Source organism: Pestalotiopsis fici, assembly GCF_000516985.1.
Source record: "Pestalotiopsis fici W106-1 unplaced genomic scaffold PFICI_Scf_11, whole genome shotgun sequence".
NCBI lineage: Eukaryota > Fungi > Ascomycota > Sordariomycetes > Amphisphaeriales > Sporocadaceae > Pestalotiopsis > Pestalotiopsis fici.
In genome coordinates this window covers 968,742-985,970 of record NW_006917101.1, presented here as the reverse complement: position 1 = coordinate 985,970, position 17,229 = coordinate 968,742, and the positions used below count along the sequence as shown (strand labels likewise).

At 51.1% G+C, this 17,229-nt stretch overlaps 4 protein-coding genes across 4 annotated transcripts; 2 read left to right on the top strand and 2 right to left on the bottom strand.

Annotated features, from left to right (window-relative positions):
- Positions 1-1,306: 1,306 nt before the first annotated feature.
- PFICI_13291 (uncharacterized protein) lies at positions 1,307-2,120 on the top strand (the record flags this gene model as incomplete). The annotated part of the gene is made up of 2 exons (XM_007841872.1): positions 1,307-1,715; positions 1,801-2,120. The coding sequence occupies 2 exons, from the start codon at positions 1,307-1,309 to the stop codon at positions 2,118-2,120; spliced, it is 729 nt and encodes a 242-aa protein (XP_007840063.1).
- Positions 2,121-2,361: 241 nt separating this feature from the next.
- Positions 2,362-5,095, bottom strand: PFICI_13290 (uncharacterized protein; the record flags this gene model as incomplete). Its single annotated transcript, XM_007841871.1, has 2 exons — positions 2,362-4,872; positions 4,931-5,095. 2 exons carry the CDS (start codon positions 5,093-5,095, stop codon positions 2,362-2,364), a joined length of 2,676 nt encoding a protein of 891 aa, XP_007840062.1.
- A 1,262-nt stretch (positions 5,096-6,357) lies between these two features.
- Positions 6,358-11,396, bottom strand: PFICI_13289 (uncharacterized protein; the record flags this gene model as incomplete). Its single annotated transcript, XM_007841870.1, has 2 exons — positions 6,358-7,888; positions 7,963-11,396. 2 exons carry the CDS (start codon positions 11,394-11,396, stop codon positions 6,358-6,360), a joined length of 4,965 nt encoding a protein of 1,654 aa, XP_007840061.1.
- Positions 11,397-14,334: 2,938 nt separating this feature from the next.
- On the top strand, positions 14,335-16,865 carry PFICI_13288 (uncharacterized protein; the record flags this gene model as incomplete). Its single annotated transcript, XM_007841869.1, has 2 exons — positions 14,335-16,058; positions 16,127-16,865. The coding sequence occupies 2 exons, from the start codon at positions 14,335-14,337 to the stop codon at positions 16,863-16,865; spliced, it is 2,463 nt and encodes an 820-aa protein (XP_007840060.1).
- Between the last annotated feature and the right edge of the window lie 364 nt (positions 16,866-17,229).

The following is a 17,229-nucleotide window of genomic DNA, read 5'->3' as shown; positions in this document are numbered from 1 at the left end:
GCCGAGATGGAAAAATAGCACTTCAGGCAGCCTCGGGAGCAGGTCATATCGATATTGTTAAACTTTTGCTCGATAAAAAAGCCGAGGTTAACGCACTTCCAGTCTCCCACAATGGAAGAACAGCACTTCAGGCAGCCTCGGAAGCCGGTCATCTTGATATCGTGGATCGATTGCTACAGGCAGGGGCTCGAATCGACATGGAAGCGGGCGCGGGCAGAACGGCACGCCATCTAGCATACTATGCAAAGCATTCCCGTGTTGTGGAAAGATTGGATGCGGCAATTTCAATTTGAGAGCAAATAAATGACTGTGCGGTATCTCTTCAAGACTTCAAACTTACAATTAGCGTATTCTACTCAAGCCATTGTATATGCTTCACTCCAGGTAGTTTGGGTCTCACAAGTATCATGCATTTTATGATCGAAATAAATCCTACCATCCTTGGCCGCGTATATCGCATGGTTAACTGAATGTAAAACATATGAGGTGTGCCTCATCCTATAAGATGTTGATATTATATTAGGTAGGTACAAGGGCATTTTGAATTAATGACTGACGCTATATTCCGAGCTAGTGCGGTATTACCACGGCCTTTTCATCAACCACATTTGTTTTCGGAATTCATTGCGCTAGAAATTGGTCGATTGCGGTATAACCAAAATACCTGGAGATGCACAAGTAATTGACTCTGAAGATGACGCCTCCAGCTGCCTCAGAGCGTGCTCGTTAATACTGTAATTGCACGTCATCAGTGTGGTAAGAGTCACAGTGTATAGGCCCATCTTGTTGATAACCGACTACTGTTGTCTTGTCGATAGTGATTATGAGGTAGAGAGGTAGTTTCGCCGCCCATATATCCTTCAGTCGCCAATGGTGCGCAAGAAAGTCTGTGTCTGATACTCGAATGTTCTTCTATAGGTGCTTTGAATCTCAAAACCGTCGTTGGCGTTGATGTTGCTCCTAGCAGGTGGGGGCCGTATGCACAAGGTCGATGATCTGATCGACGGCCCAATTGTCCCCATGCAGCGCTTGGCTCCAGTATTGATCGACCTATGCCTCAGGCAAGTCTTACGGGTTACAAGCTGACGACCCTCTTTTCCCTTCGGAATTTGACGAGGGAAGAAATCGCATTTGTGTTTGCCAGAGTCGGTTTTTGATTCCATCAGGGTCCAGCTGTACATGTTCCGTCCTTTACAAGAACGCCTTATCTCGCCCTCTCCGCCCGCTTGTTGCAGGGTCTAGAAGGTGACAAGACCAAGAGTGCAAGACTAGTATCAAGTCCGTAATTCAAAGACATACAGCAATCATGCCTCGTCTCCAACTCCAAGAGATTGACCCGGCCACGGACTTTCCGGCACTGGCCAGATGCATGTTTGATTCCTACGAGGACCCGCTGCAGTCCTTTTTCTACGCCTATTTCCCCATTCACGGCGCCACGGACGCGGCGCGCGAAAAAGCCATCGCCGAGTGCGCCACCCGTCTGCACTCGTGGCACGCGGAGGATCCGACGAGCTACTGGCAAAAGATTGTCGACGCCGACAACGGCCGCATCGCCGGCGGCGCGCTCTGGAATATCCACGAGGAGAATCCCTTTGCCCACGAGCATCATGCCGAAGTCAGCTGGTTTCCTGATGATGGGTCGCGACGCTTTGCCGAGCAGGTTTCCGAGATTCACTCGGCACCGAGAGCTCGTGTAGGCCAGCGGCCGCAAGTCTGTGAGTATTTTTTTGGTCTTTCTTTTTTTAGAAATACATGATGATTGTCGTATGAATGCGTCTAGAGCTGATTTGATAATAATAGATCTATTTATCCTTTTTACGCACCCCGCCTACCGTCGCCAAGGAGTCGGTCAGCAATTCATGGACTGGGGAATGGCCAAGGCTGATCAGATGGGACTCGAGTTCTTCCTAGACGCAACTCCTACAGGCAAACCCCTCTACGATGCCAATGGATTTGTAGAAGTTGGAAAGAATGTCATTGCACCAAGCACCGATAGCCCAGATGATGCTTGGAAGGCGGCGGAAAAGAAGATTGGCCACTCGACCTGGTACCTCATGTGGAGACCGCCAGGCGGCAACTACGAAGAAGGAAAGACTGCCAAACCCTGGGAGAAGAACTAATCCTTTACTCTTTTACTGTCTAATCTGGATAGACGATATAGCATCGCACGGTGGCTCAGCAGCAAGACAAAGGACAAAGACAATGAACAGCCGACCAATATTCGGCTGACCCGTAGGACCGAAGATGGACAGTGGAAAGTTATGATCTGTATGTAGATATATACATTCTAGTGTACAAGAAACTGCCCAAACGATCTAATAACAGACATCCATCCCCGTGTCACCACGTCTACCTAGGTCTCTATTTTGGCTGTCCCTCCTTCAAGACAAAACCAAGGTTGTCACGATCATTGCTGACGATTCTTCCCCATTCTAGCAACAGTCTAAACAGGTATACCTCCATGTCTTCTCGCCTGATGGCTGTTTCGGCCCATTTGCGACCCTGCTCTGCAATCCACCGGGCGTCCTGAACGCTTCCTTCTAGGACCTGGTCGTGGCCGTTTATCTTGCCTTTGCCTTTGAGGCCCACAAAGTATGCGAGTGTGCTGTGTAGGCCGTGGTACCGTAGATCAATTGGTACAAAGTGCGTCCATGGCATCAGCCGTTCCGTAAACCACTCGCGGAAGATGGTAGAAATGAAGGGCACTCCATTGGATTGAAGTGCCGGCAACACGTCAGGCGACGGACCATCCGAAGTATCGAGAACCATAAAGTATCGGCTCGAATGGAGAGGGTCTTCAGTCTTTTGCTTGAAGCCAAAGTGCTCACGCTCAATAAGCTGGCAATTTGGGTTGTCGCACGTACCCGCAGCATTGATGTACGAGATATCCGTTGCGAATAGTTTATTGGCTGCACGAATCCCGACTTCGTCATAGGCATACTTCACATCCTTGCCCGATTTGAAGCCCAGGAGCATGGACTGCTTGTCAAATGCCGTGGCGTTGTTAATCAAGCGAACCAGTCGGTTACGATGTCCACCATGAAGCATATCATGGGTGATGGGCTGCGGTTGTGGTTCTTGCTGCCAAAAGAGATGATCCTTCTTCGAGTCAAAACGCGAATCATCATCAACTTTTTCGTTGCTATTTGGGCGAATCAATGGTAGGAGAATATCATTGAAACTGCTCGTCTTTGATCCGCTAAAGAGCGGTAGAAGTTCTTGGTAAAGGTCAGACTGATGTGGCAAAGTGTGAAAGTCGTGTAGATTGAATATATCGGGCTGGTGGCAGGGGTCCAGTGAATATTGCCAGTCTTGTAAAATATGCCCTTGCGAGTGAGCATCGGCGCAAGCTGCACAATGGTCGCGGACATTCCAAGTAATGCTGGCTCTAGTCTTGGACCCGGGTGGGCAAGCCAAAGCCTGGAGCCGGCGGAAGTCCTGGGCTGTGACATACTCTAGTGGTCTGCCAGTGGCCGAGTCTCTCGGTGTCTTGACATCCTCGACTAGGCGCTTGGACAGAGCCTGGGGTAGGACCTTTTCAAGTTTCGACTTTGGTCTTGCCCCCTTTTCCGCCAGGCGATGAATATCATCCCATGGCGCCAAGATTCGTGGTCTCTCTCTGAGATTTATAGCAATTTCCATCTCAGGTAGATGCTGAGAAAATGATGAGATCAAAGACACTAGTTCATCGAGGATAAGCTTTTGCGAAAGATCCGCCGGCAGGCTATGAGAGGCCTTGCCCGCGGCGATTGTAATGATGCCAACATCTGGCAAGGTTTTGACGGTTTCTAATCCTTCCTTGATCTTGGACGGCTTGAGTCCCCAAAAAGGTACAACGTCCGTCTCAATCTGGTCAAACTTGTCCATAATGACAGACTTTTTCTGGAGTGCAAAGTCGAACCACCTGTCAAAATTTGGCGGAGGATCGCGGCCGTGATGCCGCTCCTTGTACTCTGTGACAGCCGTGTGCAAGGTCGTGCTTACACTTGCATACCGCAGCCAGCGATCCGCCTCGACACGGTTCTTGTAGACGAGCTCGCCGACAGGATGCCGGTCAATGATTGGCGACTTGAGCATGGTGATGGTAGTTGCGATGATCAGCAGCGTGATCATGATGAGCAGAAGTAGGACTCTGGGAATATAGAGCACAGATCGCATGCCCCCTATGAATGTATAAAATGGAAAGGTTGTTGAAACAATGACAAGCACAATCAGCGGCAAGAATCGGGATGTTTGCTGGTATGTCCCAAACAATAAAATCTCCCGAAATGCAGCCGTAGCACCACAGATGAATGTAGTCGTCGCCGTCATGGACAAGGGTGCCGACTCACACATCCACAAAGTCGCGGAAACGACCGCCACTGCAAAGGCAATGCCATTAGTGAGAACATCAAAGATGAAAATCGTGTCAAGGCCCAAAAAAGATTGCCCCGTCGTAGTCGGTCGCGACAGGAGAAGACGCCCGAATACCCATAGCAGCCCAGCTGCGAGGGAGGAGGCAGTCATTATCCCGCTCAGTTTCTGCAATCGAAGTTTGGTTGTCTTTGTCCACGAAAGAATCCTCCAAAGTAGGACAAGTATCGTGGCGTCCAAGGTCACCCCCGCCCATTGCAGGAAGATGACCCAAGCCGTCTGATCCGATGCTGTTGAACAAAAATACGACGATCGAGGAGCAAAATCGGCACCCAAGAAGACGCCGTAGCTGAGGAGCAAAATGATGAAGGCGGAGGGCATTTGTGAAGCCTGTAGCCAGGCTATGATGTCGTCCCAAACGCTGCCCCAGGGATCCTCGGGCTCGTTGGGATCAACCACAGCAGCGGCCTTTCGGTTGAAGAAGAGGTCATATACGGCGAGTAGAAATGGTAAAAATGCCTATCAGTCTGTATTAGTACACACTGCCCCAAAGTATACGATTATGTACCCGCCTTACCTCGACGCCCTGCACCGTACATTGGAAATCATGTACGACTCTATACAGCATTTCCAGCCGAACCACGATCAAGAAAACAAGACATGGCGTATAATATCGCCGCGGCCTCTGTGGCAACGTCGGCTTCAGGCCCTTGAATACAGCGTCTGAGTCTGTAATTTGCATGATTCACTCATTAGAATCTGAAAACCACTGAAGCGAGCAGCGAGCATGACAACTCACCGAATCTTCCGTCTGTTCCCGGAAGGTGTTTGGAAACAAGACTCAGAGCAAAGGAAACTGCTCCCGATACAAGCAAGACTAGAAACGCTGAAAGTCGTGGTTGATCTGTAGGCTATCGTTTTAGCAAGCGGAATTCCCGAGGGAAATGAGCGAGACCTCATTGGGCGTGGTAAAAGGGCTTGATCAAAGAGGCTTACCTATAAGTGAATGTCTGTCTAACGAATGTAAGAGCCATAAAAATGATGCAACAAAACTAGTAGTTCAATTGTTGTCAATACTTTATTCTTTTCGTGATCATTTCATAACTGTTCTTGTTTGCCTTTGGCGAACCATCCAATCCACCAAAGAAACTGGACCCCACACACTAAAAGGCTGACCGTCCAGCGATGACGGGCCCCGATTCAGGGGTGGTCATGGTCGAGTAGTAAGCCAAGGCAGGTTGGGTAAGGCACGAAGCTCAATTGTGTAGGGGGGGACGTTCAAGAAAAAATGGCCTTGCCTCACTTACCAGACAGCAGCAAACTTGGAGCTCTCATCTCCAGCCATTGTCGGGCTTCTTGGCTTTGGCGCTCAAGGAAGTCGCCTCGGTGGAGTGATGAAAATGGATCGTGGAAAGTCAGACCGGAGCGTCTTCACGACATTGCAATTGAATGCAGGAATTACAAAATATACAACACGGCTCAGTCAGTACGTGGTTGGTATGTAGTGAAACTAAAAAGAAAAGTTGATGCTGCTGAGAAACTGCTGTTGCTGAGCAGATAGATCCTCCTTGACGTACGTGCCGCGTTCCGCCGTGGTTGGTAGTTTGGGGGTGGGTGTGGCGGTGCTGGCCAAAGCTAAAAAGGGTTCGTTCAATGGACGGACAGTGCGCAGGATCCGCGCTTCAGTGAGACGTCATGCTTTGAAACACTGTCTTGTATAAGACTAAAATGTGTCTGCATTACAAAACATTTCGCGCATTTTTTCAGCTGTACTTTCTATACATGTTCTAGTGTCATACAATCCCATTAATCGTGTCACCTTGGTCATCATATCTCGTCTACGGCATCATGCAAAGTTCTGAAAAGTAAAAACAAGAAAACAATCCAATCCCGAAACTCCCCTGACCAGTCCAAGCACTTTTCCTCGGATCAGTAACCACTTCGAGACTGCACCAACAACTCGTCATCATCGGCCGACTATACAAGACCACAACACCCAGCCCCTTAATGGTAATCATACTCGGCCCCCTCGCCACCGCGGTGATCTCGGTACTGACTGCCCTTTCCGCGTCCACTAAAGAGTCTCTTTAGGGTGCCTCCTCTCTTTGGAGTCACCGGCTCTGCCTCAATCCCAGCAGTGCCATTCTCAATCTCTGGCGATACGTCAGAAGCCACTGAAGCATCTTCTCCAAGGTATTCGTACTCCAATTTGGGTACGAGCAAGCGGTAGGGCACTGTAATGCCCGCAGGGTCTTTCGGGTTCACCTCGACGTTCAATTGTATGTCGAGCGCCCCTTTAACGTCGACCTGCCATCGCTCAACGTGCTTCAGTTGCTTGGTGCTCAAGCCGGTCGGAGTGCGACCGAGCGGCTTAGGTCTGAAGGGCTCATCAACGGCCCAACCGTCACCGCGCGGTGGTGCAGATGTCATAGGCTGTGTATAAGCACGATGCGGCACGCGGCTCGTAACCGTAAAGTATGAATCGTCACCAACACTATACTCAGCAGCCTCTCGAGCGCTGCCAGCCCCTCCACGTAAACCCATACGTGCAAGCTTATCACCACGTTCTCCATTGGGTCCTTCAAAGGCTGTAGGCTGCCTCCGCCGGGTTTGTGTAGGCGGCGGTGGCGTTGCGTCGTAGTAGTCCCCATCGCTTTCTGCCCCCCAGTCTCCATTGATGCCGCCATCATTTGGACGACGGCGGTCCGTTGAGGGACGACTAAATACACCATCCTTTGGACCAGCCGAGGCGCCCCGACCAAGAGATAATGTGCGAAGCAAGTTTCCGGGCCTTTTCTCTCCATTTGAAGTTGAGTTTTTGCGAGAAAGAGACCGGAAGAGTCCTCCCCCTCCACCAGAGAGTGGTGGCCGAGAGCGATCGACTTCATCTGGTACGTCGGGGCGATATGTTGGACCGCGGTTCTTTTTGGAGGAGAATCGCCGGAGCAGGCCACCACGATTTTCTGTCGGTTTTGCTTCAGGCATTGACTCGTACTCTTCTGGCGGCGGCGTAGGAGGAGGCGTTTCGCCAGGAACATAAGAACGAATCTGACACCAGTTTCTGTGTGGCAGAAGATGCTTATTGTTGCGAGGTTTGTTGTCAACACCAGTGGTGAAAATAGGTATCATGTTCTCGTCTGTTTCCTTATCGAAATGATGCACCTTATTCCGCTTATTCAAAACATCGGCCAACATATCTGGAGGTGGCGTGTTGACGATGGCAGATGAGATGACGTTTGGCATGTAGCGAAAGTCTTTGTGCTTGGGAATCTGGAGCTTTGGATTGGAGAAAAATTGCCCGATGGCTGCAAGATGCACATCGCCACTCAAGATTGTGATGCGAACGGATTTATCTGCTGCCAGGTCTTGAAGGTCTTCAATGATGAATCGGCGTTCGTCTTTGTGGTTCTTGGCTGTCCAGTGATCATCAAGATCATCGAGAATTTCAACACCACCATCGAAGCGATTGAGGAAGTTTCCTAGGAGCCCGGCCTTGCCCATGGCCTTGACGGGATCCATCAATCTTGAAGTCAAGCTGAGGAGAAGAAGATCAGAAAACGTGGGCAAATGGTATGGGAGGGGGGAAAACCCCCCAATTAGAAAACTCACATATTTTCGAGCCAAACCAGTCGTGGGTAGGCAATTGGAACTCCTAGCAGGACCAACAAGTGAGTCGTCTCGCCCTTGACGATCTCGGCATAACATCGATCCATGATTTTCTTCCATGTCTCCTCCCGAATTACCTCATCCCTCGCACGCTCAGTTCGCGCATCGACAGCCAGCAGAGCAAGTCCAGCACCAAGAGACACATACAGACTGCGGCTCAGCTCGTGAATGTAGGGACCAGGTTTGCAACCCAACACCCAGCTTGGTTCCGTCTCTTCACTTTCGCTCACGATGCTTTGCTGCTGGAACAGCATGTAGTACTTGAAAGCAACAGCCCCGAGGCCGGAGAAGACGGGTGTTTTCATGAAATGATCTGGATACGACCCAAAACCATCGATGATATCATGGTCATCGTACATGTTGACCATGGGTATCTGCGAGTTGGCTAGGCCAAACAGACCTTGGGAAAACCACATGCAATATCGCTCCAGATAGAAAGTTTCCAACTCTTCCTGTAGATCTTTGGTGAAAGGTGCATTGTGCTTGTGTAGAGGGTTCTTGATTTCCAGCCACTGCTGGAATATGCTGGTCTTTTTCATGACAGCATCATTGTAGATCTGATCGCCACCTCCAATCATGACATGGAAAGGCCGAGTCTGATGTGTGTTGAGCACATCTCGCCACATGGGATCAGGGCCGCTGAAGTCGTTAGAGTTGACGCTCAGACTGAAGCCATTGCAGCTGTGGAACATGACATTCATCGACTCGTTTCGGGATGGCACCCAAAATCCAATGGATGGGCCCCTGTTGATGCGATAGGCGATGCGCTGTTGTTTTTCGCGCAGCTCGATTTCGATGTTGAATCGCCAAAAGGTGCAGCCCTTTTCAGCGTGAAGACGGAAGCCACGAACATCTTTGTACTTGCCAAGTCTCTCTCCGTCCATGCTGGAGCGCATTGCACGGCTAGCAAACGATCCCGGGGCATTGGGATCGTTGTGGAAGTCGGGTGCTGTTCTCGTGCTCTCAAAGAGGCCACCATCACCTTCCATAGTGGACACATCTAGGCCTTCTTCGAGATGCTCGACCGGTCTCACATAAAGGGTCTCGCCTCGTCGACCGAGCTTGGGAATGCCCGCTATGGGGTCAACATACTCTGGGAGGAGTGCCTGCTCACCCTTCAACTCTGCCGGCGGCGGCGCCAGCAAGTCAATGGGTTGCACAAACATGCGCAGCGTCGGGGCTATCTCGTACGAACTCTCAGAGTCCTCGGTCACAATCATGATGGAACCTCTCCAGATTTGCTTATCTGACGAGACTCCGGCTCTGCTTCGTGCAGGTGATCTGTCCTGGCGCATGCCACAATACCTCAAAAGCGGACCGCATTTGAGATGCAAGGCCGGTTTGAATCTTGTCGGGCCCGAAGCGTCGGCATATTCGCCGTCGAATGCTTCAGCTTTGGGTGGTCGCGAAGACATACTACCACTCCGCCTTCCAGAGCCCTCCCACCAGGCTGTGTCTTTATCGTTGGGAGCATTTTCTGGCGTCTTGGGAACCTGCCCGTGAGTTTCGAGCAGCGCATCTGAGAGTAAACCGACAGTCGCCTTCTTCCACTCCTCCAGAAATTTGGGAGGTTGATAAGCGGTTTGACCGGGATGCGACTTGTCCCTATGAAAATACTCCCGAAAGTGATGGTGATAGCTTTCTTCCTCATCGTATTCTTCTTCATCAGGATCATCTGGTATCGGTCTCTGATCAGGAAACTGCACGGCCTTTGTGCGGTTGCCGTTTTCCCGAGGAAACTCTTGCTTCGGAGGGCGGGGTGGCGGTTGCCGTTTGGCACCCATGGACAGTGAACGGCCTAGGCCAATGGCTGCAGCAAAGCTTCTGGCTCGGCTTGGAGGCTCCTCGTAGTCTTCATATTCTTCATAATCAGGATCATGGACATCCACTGATGGTCTTGTGTATGCCCCTGGCTGCTGTGGCGTTTTCTTCAAGGTCCCACCTGTGGTTTTGGATCTTGAAATGCCAACTTCATCGAATGCGTCCGGCTCTTCATACTCGTTGTTACGGTTACGCACAGACGGAAATCGTTCCTCTGCTTCCATGCGTTTACTATACCAAGGGTCACCGGGTGGGTTCTTTCGAAGTTTATTGCTAGCGCTGCGGGTAATTCCTGGACCAGGGATGGCTGCAGTTATGGGAGACTCTACAGGTGAACCACGATCATTATCCTCTCTGTGTGGGACAACAGTTGGGTCATTCTTTGCAGCTCTCTCACGGAAGGTCATATTGCGTTGAGGCGGTGCAGCACCTCCTGGTGCAGACACATTTCGGCTTTTCGGAGCATGTACCTGGGCATATTGGGCCTGACCAAGAGAAACACTCCGTCTATGGTCGTCGACAACACGTTGTTCCGTGGGTGCACCCCTCTGGGCCGTAACAGCAGGCTGCTCCCATCGAAGGTCTGCCGCGCCCGGACGTTGATAATCGCCTTTTCCGACGGATTGCCTGCGTGCTCTGAAATGGACTTGTTGTTGTGCCGAGGGGCGTTCGCTGCTTTCTATGGTAGGAGAGTTTACGCCAGCTTCGGCCGCCGCTGTGGCTGCTTTCTGCCGCGCACGCTTTTCGGCAGCCTCTACGCGGGCACGTTTTTCTTCTTTGGTCAGACTGTCCAGCGTCAGCTCAAGTCTCTGTAGAGGTGACCAGTCATCTGCCCACTTTTGCCGTGATCCATCGGGATCCACTGAGTCTCTCCGGCGATGCGACGCCGTTCGATCGGGCCTATCTCCATTATGGGTCCGTCTCGAGGATCCAACCCTGGACGGTTCAGCGCCTATATCAGCCGAGGCGCGTCGTGCCCTTCTTGCTTCCAGGTCCTCTTCGAAAGTACGAGGAGTCCTTCGTGAGCCGGAGTTTTCTGCTTCCATGTCCGCAACAGCTTTGGCGAGAGCAACAGATCGGTGGGCCGACGTGGGCGGACCTGGCTTGCCCGAAGCGTCGAAAGTATATGGTGAGAGGGAGCCGTTGCCTCGCGGATCTTTGTAGCTGATTGGAGGCGCTCTAGGCACATCCGGCGCAGCAGGTGGCGTTGCGCGAGCAGACTCTGCAGAGAAATCTCCGTTCGTCCTCGTGCTCCGTCTCTTTGATTTGTCCGCCCAATCACGCGGGTATCTGTTTTGTCCGTAGGGAAGCGTGGGCGGTCGCGGCGTCAGGCCGTCGTCGGAGACTGTAGGAGATGCCAGTGGGCTAAAAGTCGAATCCTCGGTTGCCTGAGTCTGGACCGATTCGCGATTCAATTTCAGTTGCGATCGGGCAGTAGACGCAGGGTCGTCCAATGACGAGTTGCGGTCGTGAGCTCGACTATTATGATCACCTGATGAACGTCGACTCTGCGAAGGTAAGTGACCCCAGTAGGGTGTAGACACTGGGCCGGACATGGCGGGCAAGTGTCGGGCTCGCAGACGGTGCAAGCAGATGACTTATATGCTGAAGACGATGATTGGGCTTCAAGAGGCTGCAGGCTGGGATTGGCCAGTTAGCCGGCCTGCGGCATGGGCTTGCTGATGACGGCGAGATATTGGCTACTATTCTAGGTTGTGCGAAGTGCGATATTTGGCGGCTGGAAAGCTATATCTGCAGGCATTCCTCCATGCTCGACCAGTTCCTCACGAAGGGATCCTAGGTTCAAGGGCCGAGAGACTGACTAAACGCAACCGGGCACACTCTTGTACAAAAGAAGGAGAAGGAAAAGAAGAAGGAGAAAAGATGGCCGCGAGGTTATGATGACACTGCGCAGAGCGCAAATTGACGAGGTTGAACTTCGTCTTGAGCTGCACGTTTCCAAGGCCCGGCCAAAGAGCCAACAAGGACAGGGGAGCTGGTTGGTGGGTATCGCTATTAGTATACCCTGGTCTTGACGGGAAGTCGGGCGATGCGATTCGGTCAATGGTAGCGTCGGAGAGATTTCTAAGTGCGTACTGTAGCGCCCTTGGAGTAGCGGAGGGCTGGTTGCGAATAGAAAGCAGCAGATTGCTTTCACGACTCGACAAAAGACTCAGTCACTGCAGTGGACAAGTAAGTTATTCCTTTCAACTGAGTTCTGGTCTCATGCTCGAGTGTTTCGATTCTGCGACGTCCAAGTGCGACCGGGTCCAATAGGCAGGTGACGGAAGAAACCAATTGCCATGTGCCAGAAGAAAATCAATGGCGGCTCTTTTTGCTTGCTTTCTTGCTTACTTTGGGTACTTACTTGGATGATACAACCTGAGTCAAGGCCCAATGCAGGAAGGATCCTGGCAGATCACCGCCAAGAGATTGGTCGTGTGGAATAGCGGAGCGAGCTGAGAGGACGTTGCATGTGTAACTGTCAGGCATGTCAGGTAACCAGACGGAAAAAAAGAAAATTGGTGGCTGGTTAGCAAGCAATCATTGACTAGTCCCCTCTTTGCAACGAGGAATTAATGATGGGCGGTTATGATAGCGGCTCGGATCAGGGTCGCAGAGAGTAACAGAAAAGACTGTGGGAGAAGGGAAAAAAGCATCCAACCCGTTTGCTCCTTTCCGGCGCCTGCATCTTCATTCTACACTACACACTCACTGGTCATGGAATTCTGACCGAATCCCGTCCCTTTTGAGTCAGTATCCATCATGAGATTTCACTAGCTGCCACTCCAGTATTTAGTACGGGAAGAGCCGCAATCAGGTGTCCACATGCCATCGCCCATAGTCTAGAGTTTCTCTCAGTCTGGCTGATGTCATGAGCTAGACTACTATGCTGCCAATCCGAACGATTTCGACATGTATAAAATTTCTGTCCACTGGTTTTTTTCATACTAGTAATACACCAACAAGATAGGAAGGGATTCGTGGGCGTGGGGAAAAGGTGCTCAGCAGGTGGAGATCGACAGTCAGACAAGGCCCGAAGAATGAATTCCTTCATATCGTGAGCTATTCCCTTGTAATTAGCCACATATTAAGAAGAAGTTTTTTTTATTTATTTTTTGAACTGTCAGAATCCCGCCCAAAATATCCTTTCGTGGCCATGTTAGCAGAGACAGTAGCGCACGCCATTCAATGGCCATCAGCCTGAGCTGAGATCCTAGCGTCGATCATTAGAACTGTCAAGCCTGGACCTCGATCCCAGCATTCGATACAAGTCTCGAAGAAGAAGAAAGGCTCCTAGACCAAGAGTTAACATATTTCCTGCTTGAATATCATCCCGCGATGAATCAAACAAGTACAGTACCACACAGACAAGATCAAGAGGAAGTCGATTGATAGTGTGAGACAAGTGGGCCCATCAAAAGGCAAGTGCACGATTAGCTTGAGGTGTATTATAATAATGTGCACGGATTACTCGAGTATTGCTTTCAAACACTTGGTCTTGGCTAGAGATTTGCGAAACAAACTTCCGAGTGAGAGACATTTCTGGAGTCCGTCCCTGCCGTCCGTGTCTAACATGTATTCGGCAGCAGGACTGACTGATGGCCCCTTGTGAGTATGGGTTGTCCTGTCTCTCTTACTCGAAAGGGACGTGGATACATAACGCTTACCTCAGATTTGCAATGACATGGAGTTTGCGAGGTGTATGGAAGCAATCGGACCATTACATAAACAATGACCAGAATTCCATACAGTGTGTTCGAGAGCTTGGCAATCAATGCAATTGACTCGATTGTAGTTCCTAATTCTCATGTAGAATTTAACCGCTAACTTCATGTTATACAATACCTTTCGAGGCGAGTACACTTGCCATGTGTCTTAAATACTCTTTTGCTATTCTTGGAAACTGGCATCGCGGCCCTTGTCGCCACTGCAGGCCGAGAGAGCCACTTACCCTTACCTGCTAGACGGGGCTTAGCCGAAGTGTCCCATCAGTGCTAGCGCCTTTCAACGACCCTGAAACCAATCGTGGCCACCTGTTGCTTTGCTTTGCCTTGCCCATCTCCCCAATCCCATCACACCCATTTCATTGTCCTTGTGCCGGTCAAACGCAGCGACATACTGTGGCCTCTGATTCCATTGTACATCCAGCCCTTGTACAATATCTTGTTTGTTTATTTTTAATTCTTTAGCTCTGCATCTCTATCTCCTAATCGCTCGATTCACATCGCCATTCCGAACCGACCTAAGTCCCTGTATTGAGGTTTGAGCCTCTCTTGGCCTGCAGGAAAGGAAAGGGAAAGGGAAAGGGGACACGCAATTGCGCCTGGTGACCGCGCGGTCAGGTTAAACTTTTGCCTTGTGTGTCTTGCATACAGCCACTGCCTCTGCGGCAGAAAAAGTTCTTGCAACCCATTTCTACTTGCATCGACTGCGACAAAGAAAACCACACTCCTTTCCTAGCGCGCGTTGCCTCTCGAGTCCGTCGCCAACATGAAGCTGTCTGCACTGTTGGCATTGAGCGGCCTGGCTGGCATAGGCTCCGCATCAACCCTACAAACGAGAGATTTTGATTCGAATGATTACTACGTTCTGCACCTCGACCGGGCTGTCCAACCAGAGAACATCGCCTCGAGATTGGGACTTCGGCATGAAGGTCCGTTGGGCAATCTCGCAGATCACCACATCTTCTCTACGGCAAAACGCGACGATGATCTCGTCGAGAGCGCCATCAAAGAACGGAGGCGGAAAAGATCTCTTGTTGGCGACACTGACTACTTGGATCTGGTAAAATTCTCCCAGAAGCAGAGTTTGCACGCACCGCTTCAAAAGAGAATCCCGCCCCCAAAGCCTGCCGGATTCTATCCAGTCCTGCCTCGACAAAACGCCGATGCGAACGCTGTCATCAAGCAGCAGTCTGTTATGCAGCAGCTGGGAATATCCGACCCCATCTTCCACGAGCAATGGCACTTGTTCAACACGGTCCAGCTGGGCCATGATGTCAACGTTACCGATGTGTGGTTGTCAGGTGTCACTGGCAAGAATGCGACCGTGGCAATCGTCGACGACGGTCTGGACATGTACAGCAACGACTTGAAGCCCAATTACTATGCACAGGGTAGCTATGATTTCAATGACCAGACTGAAGAACCCAAACCGAGGCTGTCTGACGACAAACACGGAACCCGATGTGCTGGCGAAGTGTCTGCCGCAAAGAACGACGTCTGCGGTGTAGGTGTCGCCTACGACTCCAAGATTGCCGGTATCCGAATTCTTAGCAAAATGATCAGTGATGCCGACGAGGCTATTGCCATGAACTACGACTACCAGCACAACCAGATCTACTCTTGCTCTTGGGGGCCCCCCGATGATGGACGCACCATGGACGCACCTGGTGTTCTCATCAAGAGTGCCATGTTAAACGGTGTCCAAAATGGCCGTGGAGGACTCGGATCAATCTTCGTATTCGCTAGTGGCAACGGCGCTGCCAGTGAGGATAACTGCAACTTTGATGGGTACACCAACTCCATCTACAGCATTACCGTTGGTGCCTTGGACCGCAAGGGGGCGCACCCGTACTACTCTGAAAAGTGTTCTGCTCAGCTTGTGGTCACGTATAGCAGTGGAGGCGGCGACGCTATTCATACTACTGATGTAGGTGAGAATGCGTGCTACAACGGCCACGGTGGTACCTCAGCTGCGGCACCTCTGGCGGCTGGCATCTTCGCGCTTGCTCTCGAGGTCCGCAACGATCTTAGCTGGCGTGATATGCAGTACATTGCTATTGAAAGCGCTGTACCCATTGACCTTGACACGGAGGAGTGGCAAGACACGTCAATGGGCAAGAAGTTCAGCCACACATTTGGTTACGGCAAAGTCGACAGCTGGAAGCTTGTGGAAGTTGCAAAGACTTGGCAGAACGTCAAGCCCCAAGCTTGGTTCTTCTCCCCATGGATCCATATCAAGCAGGAAATTCCTCAGGGTAACACTGGCCTTACCTCAACGTTTGAAGTCACGGCCGACATGTTGAAGCAGGCCAACTTGGAAAATGTCGAGCATGTTACAGTTACCATGAACGTTGAGCACACCAACCGAGGTGATCTAAGTGTTGATCTTATCAGCCCGGATGGCGTGACCAGCCATATTGCGACTACTCGCAAATTTGATTCCAGCAAGGATGGGTATGATGACTGGACATTTATGAGTGTAGCACACTGGTAAGCCCGTCTTCCCCTCTTCAATATTTCAGTCTTTCCTTTTCCCCGCCCATACTAACAGAACCCAGGGGTGAGAAGGGCGTTGGCACGTGGACGATTATTATCCGGGACTCCAAGGTCGACTCCCACAAGGGAAAGTTCATCGACTGGCATCTGAAGCTCTGGGGTCAAACGATTGACGCCTCCAAAGCCAAGTTGCTCCCAATGCCCACTGAACAGGACGATGATGATCACGACAAGATCGTCACCACCACCATCCCTCCCGGAACAACCACTGTGCCCGCGGGTTCTGATCAGACTGGCACACCTGTGCATCCTACTGATCTTCCAGACGACCATCCTCACCGACCTCAGAAGCCTACCGGCACTGACGGCCAGCCGATAGAAACCGGTACAACCGAGGAAGAAGCAGCCGAGACTTCTGCAGCGAGCTCATGGGTTCCGTCCTTCTTGCCGACATTTGGTGCCTCTCCTCACACTCTGGCCTGGATCTACGGCTCACTTGGTCTCATTGGCCTGTTCGTCTGCGGTCTAGGTGCATGGTGGTGGATTGTGCGCCGCCGCCGCGCCAGCCCTCGCGATTCGTACGAGTTCGAACTCATTGATGGCGACGAGGGCGAAGGTCTGACGGGTGCGGGCGAGCCAAAGCGCAAGCGAGGTGGTGAGCTGTACGATGCCTTTGCCGGTGGCAGCGATGATGAGGATGATGACGCTGCTGCCGTCCACGGTGCTGTGCGGAGAAGCATTGACAGTGACGCCTCGGAAGAGGGCAATGAGAAGCAGAGCTCCAGGCTACTCGGCCGGTAGAAAAGGGAGCTGGGTCGAACTTGCCTCTCTCATGCGACATGCCACAGAATGAAGACTGTCCATATCTGAACCAACATCCACCATCATTGCCTGTTTAGAAAAAGATCATTGGACCGGCGTTTGGGGAATCGGGTATCAGAAATTAGCATTGAATCAAAATCGACATTTCCTCTTTTGCATATGTTCCGTGTAGCCTATGAAACAGACGTGAATGTAAGAATGATTAGTCAAGGTTGTGTAAATTGAAAATTTTCTCAAACGCGTACTTGGACATTGACAAACTGATCAACATGTTGGTCTCGTTACTTTTGGAATCATGGGTAAAAGGCTACATCCCACCACAAGTAGTGGGAACCAGATCCTC